This window comes from Cherax quadricarinatus, chromosome 52 (genome assembly GCF_038502225.1).
Source record: "Cherax quadricarinatus isolate ZL_2023a chromosome 52, ASM3850222v1, whole genome shotgun sequence".
In the NCBI taxonomy this organism is placed as follows: domain Eukaryota; kingdom Metazoa; phylum Arthropoda; class Malacostraca; order Decapoda; family Parastacidae; genus Cherax; species Cherax quadricarinatus.
Genome location: NC_091343.1, coordinates 4,420,614 through 4,436,786, shown reverse-complemented (window position 1 = coordinate 4,436,786; position 16,173 = coordinate 4,420,614). Strand labels below are relative to the sequence as shown.

At 38.0% G+C, this 16,173-nt stretch overlaps 1 protein-coding gene across 1 annotated transcript in view; it reads right to left on the bottom strand.

Annotated features, from left to right (window-relative positions):
* Dhx15 (DEAH-box helicase 15) overlaps positions 1–16,173 on the bottom strand; it is a 77,394-nt gene that overhangs the window by 17,794 nt on the left and 43,427 nt on the right. The window contains exons 9-11 of the mRNA XM_070096013.1: positions 13,646–13,774; positions 12,810–12,932; positions 7,435–7,625 (exon numbers count right to left, since the gene is read on the bottom strand). Coding sequence (XP_069952114.1) covers positions 7,435–7,625; positions 12,810–12,932; positions 13,646–13,774 — 443 coding nt within the window. The remainder of the gene's footprint in view (positions 1–7,434; positions 7,626–12,809; positions 12,933–13,645; positions 13,775–16,173) is intronic.

The following is a 16,173-nucleotide window of genomic DNA, read 5'->3' as shown; positions in this document are numbered from 1 at the left end:
TGAAAAAAAAATTTTTACCACATGAAATATTAATTTTAATACACATAAACTGACACTTACCTTTATTGAAGATCTGGTGATGATTGATGGGATGGGAGGAGGGGAGAGTGTGGAAGTTGTTAAATTTAGAAGGGGAATCCCCTTCCATTAGGACTTGAGGTATCAAGTCCTTTTCCAGGGTTACTTCCCTTCTTTTAATGCCACTAGGACCAGCTTGAGAGTCACTGGACCTCTGTCGCACAACATATCTGTCCTTAGAGGCCTGTACCTCCCGTTCCTTTATGATTTGTCTAAAGTGGTTCACAACATTGTCACTGTAATAGTCAACAGCACGGCTTGCAATAGCTGTGTGAGGGTGATTTTCATCCATAAAGGTTTGCACTTCAAGCCACTTTGCACACATTTCCTTAATCTCTTTCTTCATATCCATAGTAATTCTCACCCTTTTTCCTGCAGGGTTGGCACTAGAAGCTTTCTTGGGGCCCATGGTGACTTATTTTGCAGGTACAATCACTAAAAACGCTGTGATAATATGAAATGTTCCAATTGTAAGCATGGATGTGACCGCACTGGCTGGCTTGTAAACACTGGCACCCACAGGACAACTGAGGCGCGCTCGTGTAGGGAGAGTTTTTTAGCATTAGCCGAGGCAAAATTTTTGCGTTAAAATGTATCGTATGCTAGATTTAACGTAAGGTGATGCCATCGTTAGCCGAGGGTCCACTGTATTTGCGATTTCTTGGTCTCACTTGATAGAATGGAAGACATATTACAGAAATAGAGATGATTTTGATTGGTTTTAGTACTGGAAATGGCTTGAAATGAGCTCAAAGTAGCGGAAATGTTTAATTTTTGCCGATGTTCAAGAGTAAACAAATGGCCTCGCACATCTAATACACGCCTGCTGATATTATTTATACAATTATTACAATATTGCACAACAGTAAATCTTCTATTTTTTGGTTTGAATAAAAAAATCATTATGCGAATAAAAAATCAAAATGAAATTCATTAGTAAAGCCTGAAAATGCAACAAATGAACAGAGGAAATGTTAGTTTAGTGCCAGGAATGCCTGCAATGTTTATTCTGGACCCTATTTTGAAATTGGAGTATTTTGAACTTTGCATTAAATTGGCCAAATTACCAATTTCCGATCACTATTTTGTAGTTGAAACAGTTGACTTGGCGAATTCTTGTGCTCAATCGATAGAATAGAAGTAATACTAGTGAAATAGTTAAGAATTTGGTCGACTGGAATAATGTAATTGGCCCAAAATGGGAGTCAAAGTCCACAAGATCGCCGATGCATAAATATTGCCGACACATCAAAATTCGCGAGAGCATAATTTCGTCAATTTTCCATCAAATTTCATACTTTTTGTTTTATCACCTTCAGAAAAAGATTCTCTACCATTTCATAAGAAAAAAATAATTATTTTTTGAAAAATTCTTGGACACTGGTGCACCTTTTGAAATTTGGCCTCTGGACCCTGAAAGGGTTAAACTGCAGGCACTGTACTTCCCACCTCCAGGACTCAAGTCTGGCTAACTGGTTTCCCTGAATCCCTTCACAAAATATTACCCTGCTCACACTCCAACTGCTCATCAGGTTCCAAAACCATTTGTCTCCATTCACTCCTATCTAACACACACTCACATGCCTTCTGCATGTCCAAGCCCCTTGCACACAAAACCTTTTACCCCTTCCCTCCATCCTTTCTTAGGATGACCCCTACCCCTCCACTATAGATTTATACACCCTCCAAGTCAGCCTATTTTGTTCCATCCTCTCTAAATGACCAAATCACCTCAGCAACCCCTCTTCAGTCCTCAGAATAATACTTTTAGTAACTTAACGCCTCCTCCTAATTTCCACACTATGAATTCTCTGCATAATATCTGCACCACCCACTGCCCTTAGATATGACATCTCCATGTCTACCAGCCTTCTCCTTGCTGCAGCATTTACAACCCATGCTTCACACTGTAATGTAGTATATGTATATATTCTTCTTTCATATAATTTTATATAGTCGATATTTTCATTAATGGTGACTAAAATACCGAGAGCAAGGGGCTAGTAACCCCTTCTCCTGTATAAATTACTAAATTTAAAAAGAGAAACTTTTGTTTTTCTTTTTGGGCCACCCTGCCTTGATGAGATATGGCCGGTTTGTTGAAAGAAGATTTTCATTAATAGCTAAACTGAAAATGTCTTGCTTTTTATTATCTGACTTTTATATTAGTTTATGAAAGTAGGGAAGATATAATAATTTATACCTCTCACTGTTGGAGAGCTATGACTGGCTGCCCACCCTCACAAACTGCCTTGCTAACTACCGGCTCATTTGTTTACCTGCCGGCATCGCTGGGGTAGCACTGGCTAGTCATGTGATTGCACCTGAGGTGGGAGACTACCTTCCCTGCCTCACTCTCTCTCAAGATCTGCTGTTTGTCCTAGAAGCACCTCTCTTTTCTCTCATCTCTGGCTGTTTGTTCATGATTTGCTCTGATTTTGGTATAGTATGATTTTGTGGGAGAGCCAAAACATACTTGTAACTGTGTGTAAATGTTCACAGAGCACTGTTCAGATTTAGTGATTTTTGACATTTTGCAGAGGTTGTGTGGAGACACTTTGTTCAACCCAGATCCCAAGCTAAAGCTTCTGACCTACTTCGTGTCATTATGCACTGTCGTAGTCGGGGATTTGTTTATGCTAAACTTAGATTTAGCATTAAGGGAGTTTTATGTCTTTTATGGAAGATCTGCTGATGATCCCTAGTTAGGGTCCTTATTTTGTCTCCTTGTTCCTGATGCTGTGCTGCTGCTTATTGCTGCTTTGTACGTTATTGTTCAAGCAAGCTGTTTTGATTGCCCTGATGGTCGAGAAGATAGATCATTTGAGGATTTGTTGTCAGTCACTGTTTAAGTCTGGGTCTAGTCTTCACGAGGGAGCTGGACAAATACTTAACCCTTTGAGGGTTTTCGTCGTACTAGTACATCTTACGTGTAGGGGTTTTTGACGTACTAGTACTCATAAATTCTAGCGGCCTCAAATCTAGTGGGAGAAAGCTGGTAGGCCTTCATATGAAAGAATGGGTCTATGTGGTCAGTGTGCACAGTCTAAAAAAAATCCTGCAGCATACAGTGCATAATGAGAAAAAAAAAACTTTGACCATTTTTTTTTAATAAATCAGCGACTTTGCAGTGTATTTTCGTATGGTATTTATTGTTGTATTCTAGTTTTCTTGGTCTCATTTTATAGAATGGAAGACATATTACAGAAATTGAGATGATTCTGACTGGTTTTACAAAGAAAAGTGCCTTGAAATTGAGCTCAAAGTAGCAGAAATGTTCTATTTTTACCAAACTTCAAAAGTAAACAAATTGTGCCAAGCGTGCAATACACGTCAACTGGTGAGTCTAATATTCTTTCACAAGTGCACCAATAATATTTATACCATTTCTTACACTAATGCAGTAGTCTGCATAACAGTAAATCTTCTATTTTTTGTGAGAATAAAAATTCAAAGTGGAAAGCAAAAGAATATAAGAGGGGCCTTGAGACGTGACTAATGACCAGAGGAAATGTCATTTTAGTGCCAGGAATTTCTTTCTTGTTTATTCTGGACCCTATTCGGAAATTGGCATCTTTTGAAATTTGTGTGAAATTGGCAAAATTGCTATATTCTGACCACTGTATTGGATAGTTGAATTTCATAAATGAGTGGTTTCTTGCACCCATTCGATAGAAAAAATGGAGTTCTAGCGAAATATTCATGTTTTTTGTCGACTAGTACAGTGAAATTGGCCGAAAATGGGGCTCAAAGTGGGCAAAATCGCCGATGCGTAAACATCGCCGAGACCGTTAACTTTGCGAGAGCATAATTCCGTAAGTTTTCTATCAAATTTCAAACTTTTGGTGTCTTTATGATCGGGAAAAGATTCTCTATCTTTTCATGAGAGAAAATAATTTTTTTTTTTTTTAAATTTGGCCGACCCTGAGAACGAGTTTCGGAGAGGGCCTGTCGACCCTCAAAGGGTTAAAGGCAGTGCCAGATCAGCCAGGCTGTGGTTCGTACGTTGGACTACACGTGACCAGCAGTAACAGCCTAGTTGATAAGGCCCTCATCCACCGGGAGGCCTGGTCATGGACCAGGGCGTTGGGGCGTTGATCCCCAGAATACCCTCCAGGTAGACTCCAGGTAGGTAGTCGTACCAAGACATTACAAGCACTTTGAAAATTTACACACATTCTCACAACACACTTGTACGCACATTATTACATTTTTCATCTGAGTATAATTCGTCATAGCTACATACTCAATAGCACTTAAAAGTCATACTGATATGAAATGTGCCCTCAGAACTACACTACTATATGTACAATTTAATATTGAACTACAAGAGAAGTGTAGGAACTTGTATCCTAAACCATATCAAACTTATTTGCTCTGATGTTCTCCACCTAGACACTTGTTATTAAAGATCTCAAATTTTATTTCGTTGGTTTAAGTTCTATCAGTTGGAGTCCCAGAGCACTATTATGTCTACTGGATAACTAGGCTAGAATTTATTCTGACAAACTGTTACAAAACCAGATACAGGCTAGATGCTAGAGGGGAATCAATAGTTGACCCTCTAGTATTCTCTGGATTTTGTAACACACCCATATAAGATTGTTGGTACCAGTATACTCTCGTACATTCCCTTCTTTGCCTCCATGGATATTTGTCTCCACAAATACCTCAATGCACCACTCACTTTTAATCCTTCATCAATTCTGTGGTTAACCTCGTTCTTCATATACCCATCTGCTAACAAGTCTACTCCTAAATATTTGAACACATTCACTTCTTCCATACTCCCTCCCTACAATGTGATATCCAATGTTTCTTTACCTAACTCATTTGATACCCTCATCACCTTACTCTAATCTATGTTCACTTTTAACTTTCTGCCTTCATACACCCTCCCAAACTCGTCCACTAACCCACTAACTTCTCTTTAGAATCTCCCATAGTGCAGTATCATCAGCAAAAAGTAACTGTCAACTCCAATTTTGTATTTGATTCCCCATAATTTAATCCCACCCCTCTCCCCAACACCCTAGCATTTACTTCTTTTGCAACCCCATCTATAAATATATTAAACAACCACAGTGACATTACACATCCCTGTCTAAGACCTACTTTTACTGGAAAGCAATCTCCCTCTCTCCTACACACCCTAAGCAGAGCCTCACTATCCTCATTTACAGCATTTAGTAACTTACTACCTATTCCATACACTTGCACCATCTGCCACATAGTTCCCCTATCCACCATATCATATGCCTTTTCTAAATCTATAAATGCAATGAAAGCTTCCCTACCTTTATCTAATTATTGTTCACTTATATGCTAAAATGTAAACACTTGTCTACATATCAGAGCCAAGACATCCAGCTTTTCATTCATAATATCCACAATCCTCTTATCATCCGCACTACATCCAAGCACATTCAAACATCTCAATTTAAAGGTTTTCCACTTTTTATTTTTTAGTAAGCTGTATGGGAAAAAAGGTTACTATCCCACTGCTCCTGGCGGGGCTTACGGAGGAAAGATACTTATTCCACTTCCCCATGGATATGAAAGAAAAATAATAAGAACAAGAACTGTAAGATAAAACAAAGAAAATTCAGTTGGGTGTGTATACATAAATGTGTACATGCATGTATAGTAAAAGTAGCCAGATATGTATGTGTACATGCATGTATGTAAAAGTAGCATGTAAAACAGATACAGGTTTCTGCCTTGCACTGATTTGGCAGGACAGAAGTACCTCCCTGGGTGGTTGCTGTTTACCAACATATTACTGAAAAATTAATTATTAAATATAGGCAGAATTTAGTGGTATTTCCCAACTCTGGATTTGCAAAATTTTAGGAATATAATCCTCACTATCTGGGGGATTTTCAGTATATTTCTTTAACATTGGCTGTCTCCCACTGAGGTAGGGTGACCCAAAAAAGAAACATTTTCACCATCACTTGGTATCAGTGTCTTGCCAGAGGGTTGCCGATACTACAGTTCAAAACTGCACATATCCCGCCCCTCCTTCAGAGGGCAGGCACTGTATTTCCCACCTCGAGGACTCGAGTATATCTATATATTTAACCCTTTCAGGGTTGGTGCCATACTGGTACAGCTTGCACACCAGGGTTGGTGCCATACTAGTACACACAAATTCTAGCTCCTTCAAATCTGGCTAGAGAAAGCTGGTAGGCCTACATATGAAAGAATGGGTCTATGTGGTCAGTGTGCGCAGTATAAAAAAAAATCCTGCAGCACACAGTGCATAATGAGAAAAAAAAACTCCGACCATGTTTTTGGTTCAAACAGCGACTTTGCAGTGTATTTTCGTATGCTATTTATTGTTTTATGCTAGTTTTCCTGGTCTCATTTTATAAAATGGGAGACATATTACAGAAATTGGGATGATTTTGATTTGGTTTCACAATGAAAAGTACCTTGAAATTGAGCTCCAAGTAGCAGAAATGTTCGATTTTTGCCAAAGTTCAAAAGTAAACAAAACATGCCATGCGTCCAATACATGTCATCTGGCGAGTCTAATATTCTTTCACAAGTGCGCTGATATTATTTATACCATTTCTACACCATTTCTATACTAATGCAGTAGTCTGCATAACAGTAAATCTTCTATTTTTTAGAATAAAAATTCAAAGTGGAAAACAAAAGAAACATAACAGAGGCCTGGGGATGTGACTAATGAACAGAGGAAATGTTATTTTAGTGCCAGGAATGTCTGTCTTGTTTATTCTGGATCTTTTTGGAAATTGGCATCTTTTGAAATTTGTGAAATTGGCAAAATTGCCAATTTTTAACCACTTTATTGGATAGTTGAAATCAGTAAATGGGCTTCTTGTACTCATTCGATGGAAAAAATGGAGTTCTAGCGAAATGGTTATGATTTTTGTCGACTGGTACATTGGAATTGGCCGAAAATAGGGCTCAAAGTGGGCGAAATCGCCGATGTGTAAACATCGTCGAGACCGCTAACTTCGTGAGAGCAAAATTCCCTAAGTTTTCCATCAAATTTCATACTTTTGGAGCCATTATGATCGGGAAAAGATTCTCTATCATTTCATAATTTTTTTTTTTTTTTTTCAAAATTTTCTGACCCTGAGAACAAGTTTAGGAGAGGGCCTGCTGACCCTGAAAGGGTTAATAAGAGATGCAATAATTCTTGGAAGTATCCTGTTAAATGCCCTCTCAAAAAAAACCCGAGCAGCCATAAACAATCTAAGCCTGGTCAACACCTGCTAAATTTTGTATTCAAGTCTCAGGGCTTTCCTGTAGGACTATATTGTTGCTCACCTATAACACCTTTCCACTCCAAATAGTTTACCTGATTTCAACAGCATTTACCTGCATAAAAAACCCTGAAACCAGAGCTTTTCGAATATTCATATAGTAGTCACGGGAATTGAAGTCAGTTGAAGTTCTCTTTAGACTGAAACGGTCCATAATACGAGATAACTGTTGACGAACATTGTCTGCCGACTTGAGCGAACGGTAGTTCACAAAGTTGTCGTAACACCACTGCACATCCTCCATATCTACCGGTATATAATGGATCAGAGAAAAGAAAGCTTAAATTAGTTAAGATTCAAACTAATAGGACCAATAGTAAAATGGCAAATGGCATCTTATCTTTGCAGCAAACATAACTAACATGCTTTTATTAACTAGCAGTATTTTTAACTGGAATTTTTTTTAAAAGCTGTACTACTTTTATTCTTAACTAAAGGCATACACAGCAATTCTCTCGTAAACAATCAAAGTCTGAATATACTATTCATTTAAATAATGTGTTTTAATCTACATCAGTAAAACTTCAATATAATGGACCCACATGTAAAGGATTTCATATATATCTGACAACTTATTTGGCTGGGCAAATGTTTCATGCAATGAATGGACTAGGTCTACCACAACATTGAGATTTTGTTCATTAGTGGTGGTACAAGTGCTCCTCGACATACGATGGGGTTATGTTCCAATGAACACATCCTAAGTTGGAAATATTCAAAGTCGAATATGAACATATGATAAGTAAATAAATAACTACTGTCACTGATTAAGTAAATAAACAAATAATTACTAAATACCAGTACTGAAAAATAAATAATGAATACAAGTGTATCCTATTAACCCTATGAGGGTGGGTCCCATAGTTCTACGCCATGAATTCGAATCGCTCAGATAAGCTGTGAGTGGTACATTTAGGCCTAAATATTACGGAACGGGTCTATGTAGTAAGTGTGCACTGTATAAAAAAATCCTACGGCAACCAGTGCTTAACCCTTTCAGTGTTGGTCCCGTAATATTACGGTTTGAGAGCCAGTGTTGGTCCCTTAATACTATGCCAAAATTCTAGCTCCTTCAAATCTGTATGGTCAGTGTGTGCAGTATAAAAAAAATCCTGCAGCATGTAGTGCATAATGGAAAAAAAACTTTTTGGTTTAAAGCAGCGACTTTGCCGTGTATTTTCATATGGTATTTATGGTTGCATTCTCATTTTCTTGGTCTCATTTGATGGAATGGAAGACATATTACAGAAATGGAGATGATTTTGACTGGTTTCATGATGAAAAGTACCTTGAAATTGAGCTCATAGTAGTGGAAATGTTCAATTCTTGCCGATGTTCAAGAGTAAACAAATGATGTCACTCTCCAATACGTGTCCAACTGGCCAGTCTAATACATAGTCACAAATGGGTTAACATTATTTATACAATTATAATAATGCAGTAGCCTGCCTAACAGTAAATAATCTATTTTTGGGGAGAATAAAAATTCAAAATGGAAAGCAAGAGTAATAAGAGACCTGGAGATTTGACTAATGAAGAGAGAAAATGTTATTTTAGTGCCATGAATGTCTGCATTGTTTATTCTGGACCCTACTTTGAAATTGGCTTCTTTTGAAATTTGTGTGAAATTGGCCAAACTGCCTATTTCTGACCACTTTATTGGGTAGTTGAAATCGGTAAATAGGTGGTTTCTTGTACTCAGTCAATAGAACAAATGGAGTTCTAGCAAAATAGCTATGATTTTAGTTGACTGGAACGATGGAATTGGCCGAAAATAGGGCGCAAAGTGGGCGAAACTGCCAATGCATAAATATCTCCGAGATCACTAACTTCATGAGAGCGTAATTTCTTAAGTTTCCATCATATTTCGCACTTTTGGTGTCCTTACCATCGGGAAAAGATTCTATCATTTCATAAAAAAATAATTTTTTTTTTTCATTTTTTTGACACACTGAGTTAACCCTTTGAGTGTCACAACCCTAAATCCTGAAGTCTCTCTTGGTGTTGCAAAATTTTTTGAATAAAAAAATTATTTTTTTCTTATGAAATAAAAAATCTTTTCCTGATGGTAATGACACCAAAAGTACAAAATTTGATTGAAAATTTATGGAATTACGCTCTCGCGAAGTTAGCAATCTCAGTGATATATACGCATCGGCGATTTCGCCGACTGAGTCCTATTTTTCGCCAATTCCACTGTTACACTCGACCAAACTCACAGCTATTTCTTTAGAACTCCATTTTTTCTATCAACTGAGTACAAGAAACCACCCACTGACAGATTTCAACTGTCAATTGGCAATTTGGCAAATTTCACGCAAATTAAAAAAGATGCCAATTTCAAAAAAGGGTCCAGAATAAACAATGTAGATATTCTTGGCATTAAAATAACATATCCTCTATTCATTAGTCACATCTCCAGGCCCCTCTTATATTACTCTTGCTTTCTATTTTGATTTTACATTCACACAAAAAATAGAAGATTTACTGTTATGCAGACTACTGCATTATTGTAAAAAAGGCATAAATAATATCAGTGCACTAGTGAAAGAATATTAGACTCCCAGCTGATGAGTACTGGATGTGTGGTGTGATATGCTTACTCTTGAACATTGGTAAAAATCGAACATTTCCGCTACTTTGAGCTCAACTTCAAGGTTTTTTTCATCATGAAACTAATCAAAATCATCTTTATTTCTGTAATATGCTTTCCATTCTATCAAATGAGGCGAAGAAAACAAAAATACAACCATAAATACTATACGAAAATACACCTCAAAGTTGGCGTTTTAAACCAAAAACAAGGTTGGAGGTTTATTCTTTTCTCATTATGCACTGTGTGCTGCAGGATTTTTTTTATACAGTGCACACTGACCGCACAGACCCATTCTCTCGTATGTGGGCCTACCAGCTTTCTCCTGCTTGATTTGAAGCTGCTAGAATTATTGAATATATATACATCCGAAACACTGGCTTGTAAGACGCATACATACGGCCGAAACAGTCAAAGGGTCAACCCTTTCAGGGTCGAGAGGCCCTCTCCTAAACTTGTTCTCGGGGTCAAAAATTTTTTGGAAAAAAAAAAAAAAATTCTTGTGAAATGTTAGAGAATCTTTTACTGATCATAATGACACCAAAAAGTATGAAATTTGATGGAAAACTTACGTAATTACACTCTCGTGAAGTTTGCGGTCTCAACGATGCTTACGCATCGGCAACATCACCCCCACTGAGCCCTATTTTCGGCCAATTCCAGTGTATTAGTCGACAAAAATCATAACTATTTTGCAAGAACTCCATTTTTCTCTCGAGTGAGTACAAGAAACCACCCATTTATCGATTTCAACTATCCAATAAAGTGGTCAGAAATTGGCAATTTTGCCAATTTCACACAAATTTCAAAAGATGCCAATTTCCAAATAGGATCCAGAATAAACAAGAGACATTCTGGCACTAAAATAACATTTCCTCTGTTCATTAGTCACATCCCCAGCCCCCTCTTACATTTGTTTTGCTTTCCACTTTGAATTTTTATTCTCACAAAAAATAAAAGATTTACTGTTATGGAGACGACTGCATTAGTGTAGAAATGGTATAAATAATATCAGCACACCTGTGAAAGAATATTAAACTCACCAGTTGATGTGTATTGGACGTGTGGCATGATATGCTTACTTTTGAACTTTGGCAAAAATTGAACATTTCTGCTACTTCGAGCTCAATATAAAGGTACTTTTCATTGTGAAACCATTCAAAATCATCCCAATTTCTGTTATGTCTTCCATTCTATAAAATGAGACCAGGCAAACTAGAATACAACCATAAATACCACACGAAAATACAGCGTAAATTTGCCGTTTTAAACCAAAAACATGGTCAAAGTTTTTTTTTTCTCATTATGCACTGTGTGCTGCAGGATTCTTTTATACTGTGCACACTGACCACAGACGCATTCTTTCATATGCAGGCCTACCAGCTTTCTCTCGCTAGATCTGAAGGCGCTACAATTTACGCATACTAGTACGTCAATAACCCTGGTGCACAAGACATATTAGTACGTCGGAAACCCTGAAAGGGTTAAGGATCAGAGGTGTCAACACTGAAAGGGTTAATGGGGGGAAAACTAAGATCGTATTTTTTGGTTTAATGCAATGACTTTGTGGTGTATTTTCATATGGCTTTTATGGTTGTATTCTTAATTTCTTGGTCTCATTTGATAGAATGGAAGATATATTACAGAAACAATGGTTTTCATTGGTTTCAAAACTGAAAGTAGCTTGAAAATGAGCTCAAGTTAGTGGAAATTTTTTACTTTTGCCGATATTCCCGAGTATTGGACGTCACTTGTCCAACACATACTTGACAATCTGTCCAGTCTAATACGCTTTTAGGAACGCACTGACATTATTTATATGATTATTACAATAATGCACAAGTCTGCATAACAGTAAATTTATTTTTTGTGTGAATAAAAAACCTAAATGGAATTCATGTGTAATATTGGAGAAGCCAAGGGGCATAACTAATGAACAGAGGATATGTTATTTTAGTGCCAAGAATGTCTGCACTGCTTATTCTGGACCCTACTTTGAAATTGGCACTTCTTCAATTTTGTGTGAAATTGGCCAAATTAACAATTTCTGATCATTTTATTGGGTAATTGAAATAGATGAATGGGCAGTTTCTTGTACTCAATCCATAGAATGGAAGGCATACTAACAAAATAGCCAAGAATTTACTCGACTGGAATAATGTAATTGGCCTAAAATCAGATTCAAAGTGGGCAAAATTGCCAATATGTAAATATCACTGACACAGCAAAATTTGCAAAAGTATAATTTCATCAGTTTTCCATCAAATTTGGTACTTTTGTTTAATTACTTTGAAAAAGATTTTCTACAATTTCATAAGATTTTTTTTTTTTTTTTTAAAGTTTACCGACCCTGAGAGCAAGTTTGAGAGCAGGGGGGGTCTCAACCCTCAAAGGGTTTAATAAATGTACAGTACTGTACAGTAAAGAATCTACATCGATATCAAACCATTGTAAAGTCAAAATATTACAAGTCAAACTATCATAGAGCGAGGAGAGACTGCATGCCTGGAAGACTCCCATACAATGAATTCACTCCACTTCATCGAGATTTTATCCATTAGCGTAAGTGTTCAATAGCTTCTGCACATTACAGACTACATCCACTGAATCAAGCATTTTGATACAATGTTTTTACAATGTTTTTTTTTTTTTCGATTAAACAGACACTTTTCCTCTTATTAGTCCATTATATCAAAGTTTCACTATAATTTTAATTAAATGTGTATTTTTTCTTATAATGACTGAATTTACATTTTGCATTTTGACTATCTTTAAAGCTATCGTACTTCTCGACAATTAAAATGAAAAAGGTTGAATAATATTTACACCATACTTACTCTGTTTGAAGGCATGGTAGACGTTCAGCAGCGTGAGGTGGTCCCCATCTATGTGCGCGAATCTCATCTTTGCCTCGTCTGCAGCCTTCTTAGCTTCATTAGGGCGCACAAAGCACTGGGGTACTGTAGCGAGAATTGGGAAACCGACCCGGCCCCACCACAGCCGCGCATGACGGCGGGAGAGGGAGGGTACGGCCCAAACATTAAGCCTCACCCTCCTCACAACGCGAAGGGCACCGCCCCTCCTGGCTTGCTCAACACTTTACTTCAGCCACCTAGGGGAGCTACACCAGATTAGAACCACAGCCTCCAACCTTCCCACCACAAACATTCCTACTGGGCCATCAAACTCAACGAGTTTGTTAGGAAGAATAAGATGCCATAATTCTTGATTGGGCATCTTCAAGCTTCTGACAAGTCACTTTTCAGATTAAATATTTGACCATGGGAGGAACGATGGATGGATGTGGTCCCAACACAGCGCTGCTCATTTTAATAACACTCACTTTTCAAGTAGTGTTATTGTCACACGGTGTACATCATATCCAGCACTTCTAAATCTGATACTAAAAAAGGCCTTTTCAAAATTCATAAAGCTACCACTTAAAAATGAGTTCTATCATATTAAATTCATTCTTTACTTGATAAAGTCCTATGTCTTTAGGAATGAGTAGATTTTACTATCAGTGTCTAACATGACTATCAAAATATTTAAGTTTTACTTGATTTGCTTGCCTTTAGCAAAAAATGGAACATTAAATATAAAATTTACATCAAAACGAAAATTAGGCCCCTAATTTAAACAACACTTTAATGGTTTACCTTCTGTAACTAACCTGATAGCATAGCAGTGATGGACAAGATCTCATTAGAACAATTGAAGTCACAGGAAGCAATCACCATTTTAGCAAGTTGAGGATCCAATGGAAACTCTGCCATAATTGCCCCTAGCTCCGTCAGATTACCTAAAAAAAAAAAAAAAAAAGGTAAATTTTTTAAAATTGTGCGAAATATCCTCATTTCTTACTTGTCGTAATTTAAGACTACTAGAGCTATAGTAAATCATTCATTATCCTGCAGTCTATAAACCCTTTTAGGATCAGTCCCATTGTATCACAGTTTTGAAGCTAGTGCTGGTCCTGTAGTACAACGCCATGAGCTCAGCTCAGATTTGCTGTGAGCGGTAAATTTGATCCGAGATATGAGAGAATAAGTATGAAGCGAGTGTGCACCATATAAAACAATATCTTAGAGCACATAGTGAATAATGGGAAAAAACTGCAACCATGTTTTTGGTTTAAAACAGTGACTGTGCAGTGTATTTTCATATGGTTTTTATGTCTGTATTCTCAGTTCCCTAGATTCATTTGATAGAATGGAAAATATGTTACAGAAATAGAGATGATTTTAAATGGTTTCAGGACTTAAAGAAGCTGGAAATTGAGTGCAAAGTAGAGGAAATGTTCAATTTTGCCGATATTCCAGAGTACACAACAATGTCACTTGTCCAACTGGCCAGTCTAATATGCATATAGGAATGCACTGACATTTATACACGTATTACAATACTGCAACAGTCTGCATAACAGTAAATCTATTTTTTTGTGAGAATAAAAATTCAAAATGGAAAGGAAGACTAGTACAGGAGGGTCCTGGAGATGTGACTAATTAACGGAGAAAATGTTATTTTAGTGTCAAGAATGTCTGCATTCTTTATTCTGGACCCTATTCTGAAATTGGCACTTCCTGAATTTTGTGTGAAATTGGCCAAATCACCAATTTCTAATTACTTTATTGGGTAGTTTAAAGAGTTGAATGGGCAGTCTTATGCTCAATTGGTAGAATGAAGACATACATGTACAGTGGTCCCCCGCTTTTCGTAGTTCCCGGCAATCGTAAATTTCACCAATCATAGGGGTATTTTCGTATAAACATGGGCTCGCTTTTCATAGGTTGACTCGCGAGTCGTAGTTCGTCTGAGACACGTACCCATGGCGTGAGCCGTGGCGGCAGCCAGTCTGGCATTGTTTACCAGTGAGCGAAGGTCCCCTCATGTGCTCCAGCGAAATATTTCATAATATTCCATTTATTTTAGTGCTTGCAAGTACTAAATAAGCTACCATGGCTCCAAAGAAAGCTCCTAGTGCCAAGCCTGTGGTAAAGAAGGTGAGAAATACGATTGAATTTAAGAAAACCATCATTGAACAATATGAAAGTGGTACAAGTGTGGCCGAACTGTCCAGGATGTATAAGAAACCCTACACAATCTTCTGTTCCATAGTGGCCAAGAAAAAGGAAATCAAGGATGCTGTTGTTGCAAAGGGGGTAACTATGCTGACAAAAATGAGATCACCAGTACTCAAAGAGGTTGAGAAGTTATTATTGGTGTGGATAAATGAGAAACAATTAGCAGGAGATACTCTTATGACTTTTGATTATTTGTGAAAAGGCTAGGCAGTTGCATGAAGATTTGGTAAAGAAACTGCCTGCAAATAGTGGTGATGTGGGTGAATTTAACCCTTTCAGGGTCCATCCCGTAGATCTATGGCTTCACGTTGAGTGTCCAAACCATAGATCTACGCCAAAATTCTAGCTCAGTCAAATTTAGCGCGAAAGCGCTCATAGGCCTACATGTGAGAGAACGGGTCTGTGTGGTGGGTGTGCGCCATAAACAAAAAATCTAGGCGCCCGCATAGCATTGTGGGAACGCCGGCTCAGTTACCCTTGTTCACCATGCCTCGTCGCAAGTCAGCTCTCACTCCCCGGAAAATTGGGACTCTTCTCTTCCAATCTGATAGGTCTGACACTGATGGAAGTGGAAATGAAGACGAATTCTACGGATTTGATCAGTTAGTGACCGAAAGGAATGATCAGGATATCGATAATAGTGCAGAAAACCCTGACGATCCTCAATCTTCTACCGCTGGTGTGGTCACTCGTGACTCACGGTCGGTTGTGCCTCAACGCAAGAGAAAACTAATATTTTCGCATGGCCAGGCCTCTGACTTCAGTAATGATGATGATAGTGACGTGGATTGTGATTTTATTGCGCTCGACGATCATTCGAGTAGTGATAGTGAGGAATCACATTCACCAGTGAAGCGTCGGTATGTTCGCCGCCGCATGCACTTGGGTAGTGTACCCTATGCTGTGCCCAGGGGACAGAGTACATCCCGGAGTACATCCTGTGGCCCTACACCAGTTTTAGGTAGTGATAGTGAGGATGATGTGGCTACACTTGGCATGGATAGACCACAGGCATCAGTGGATGGTGGTAGTGGTGATGGTAGTGGCACAGCCATGCATGACTCACCAGCCCAGGCTGGGACCCACGCTGCTGACTCATCAGTTCAAGGACAAAGCG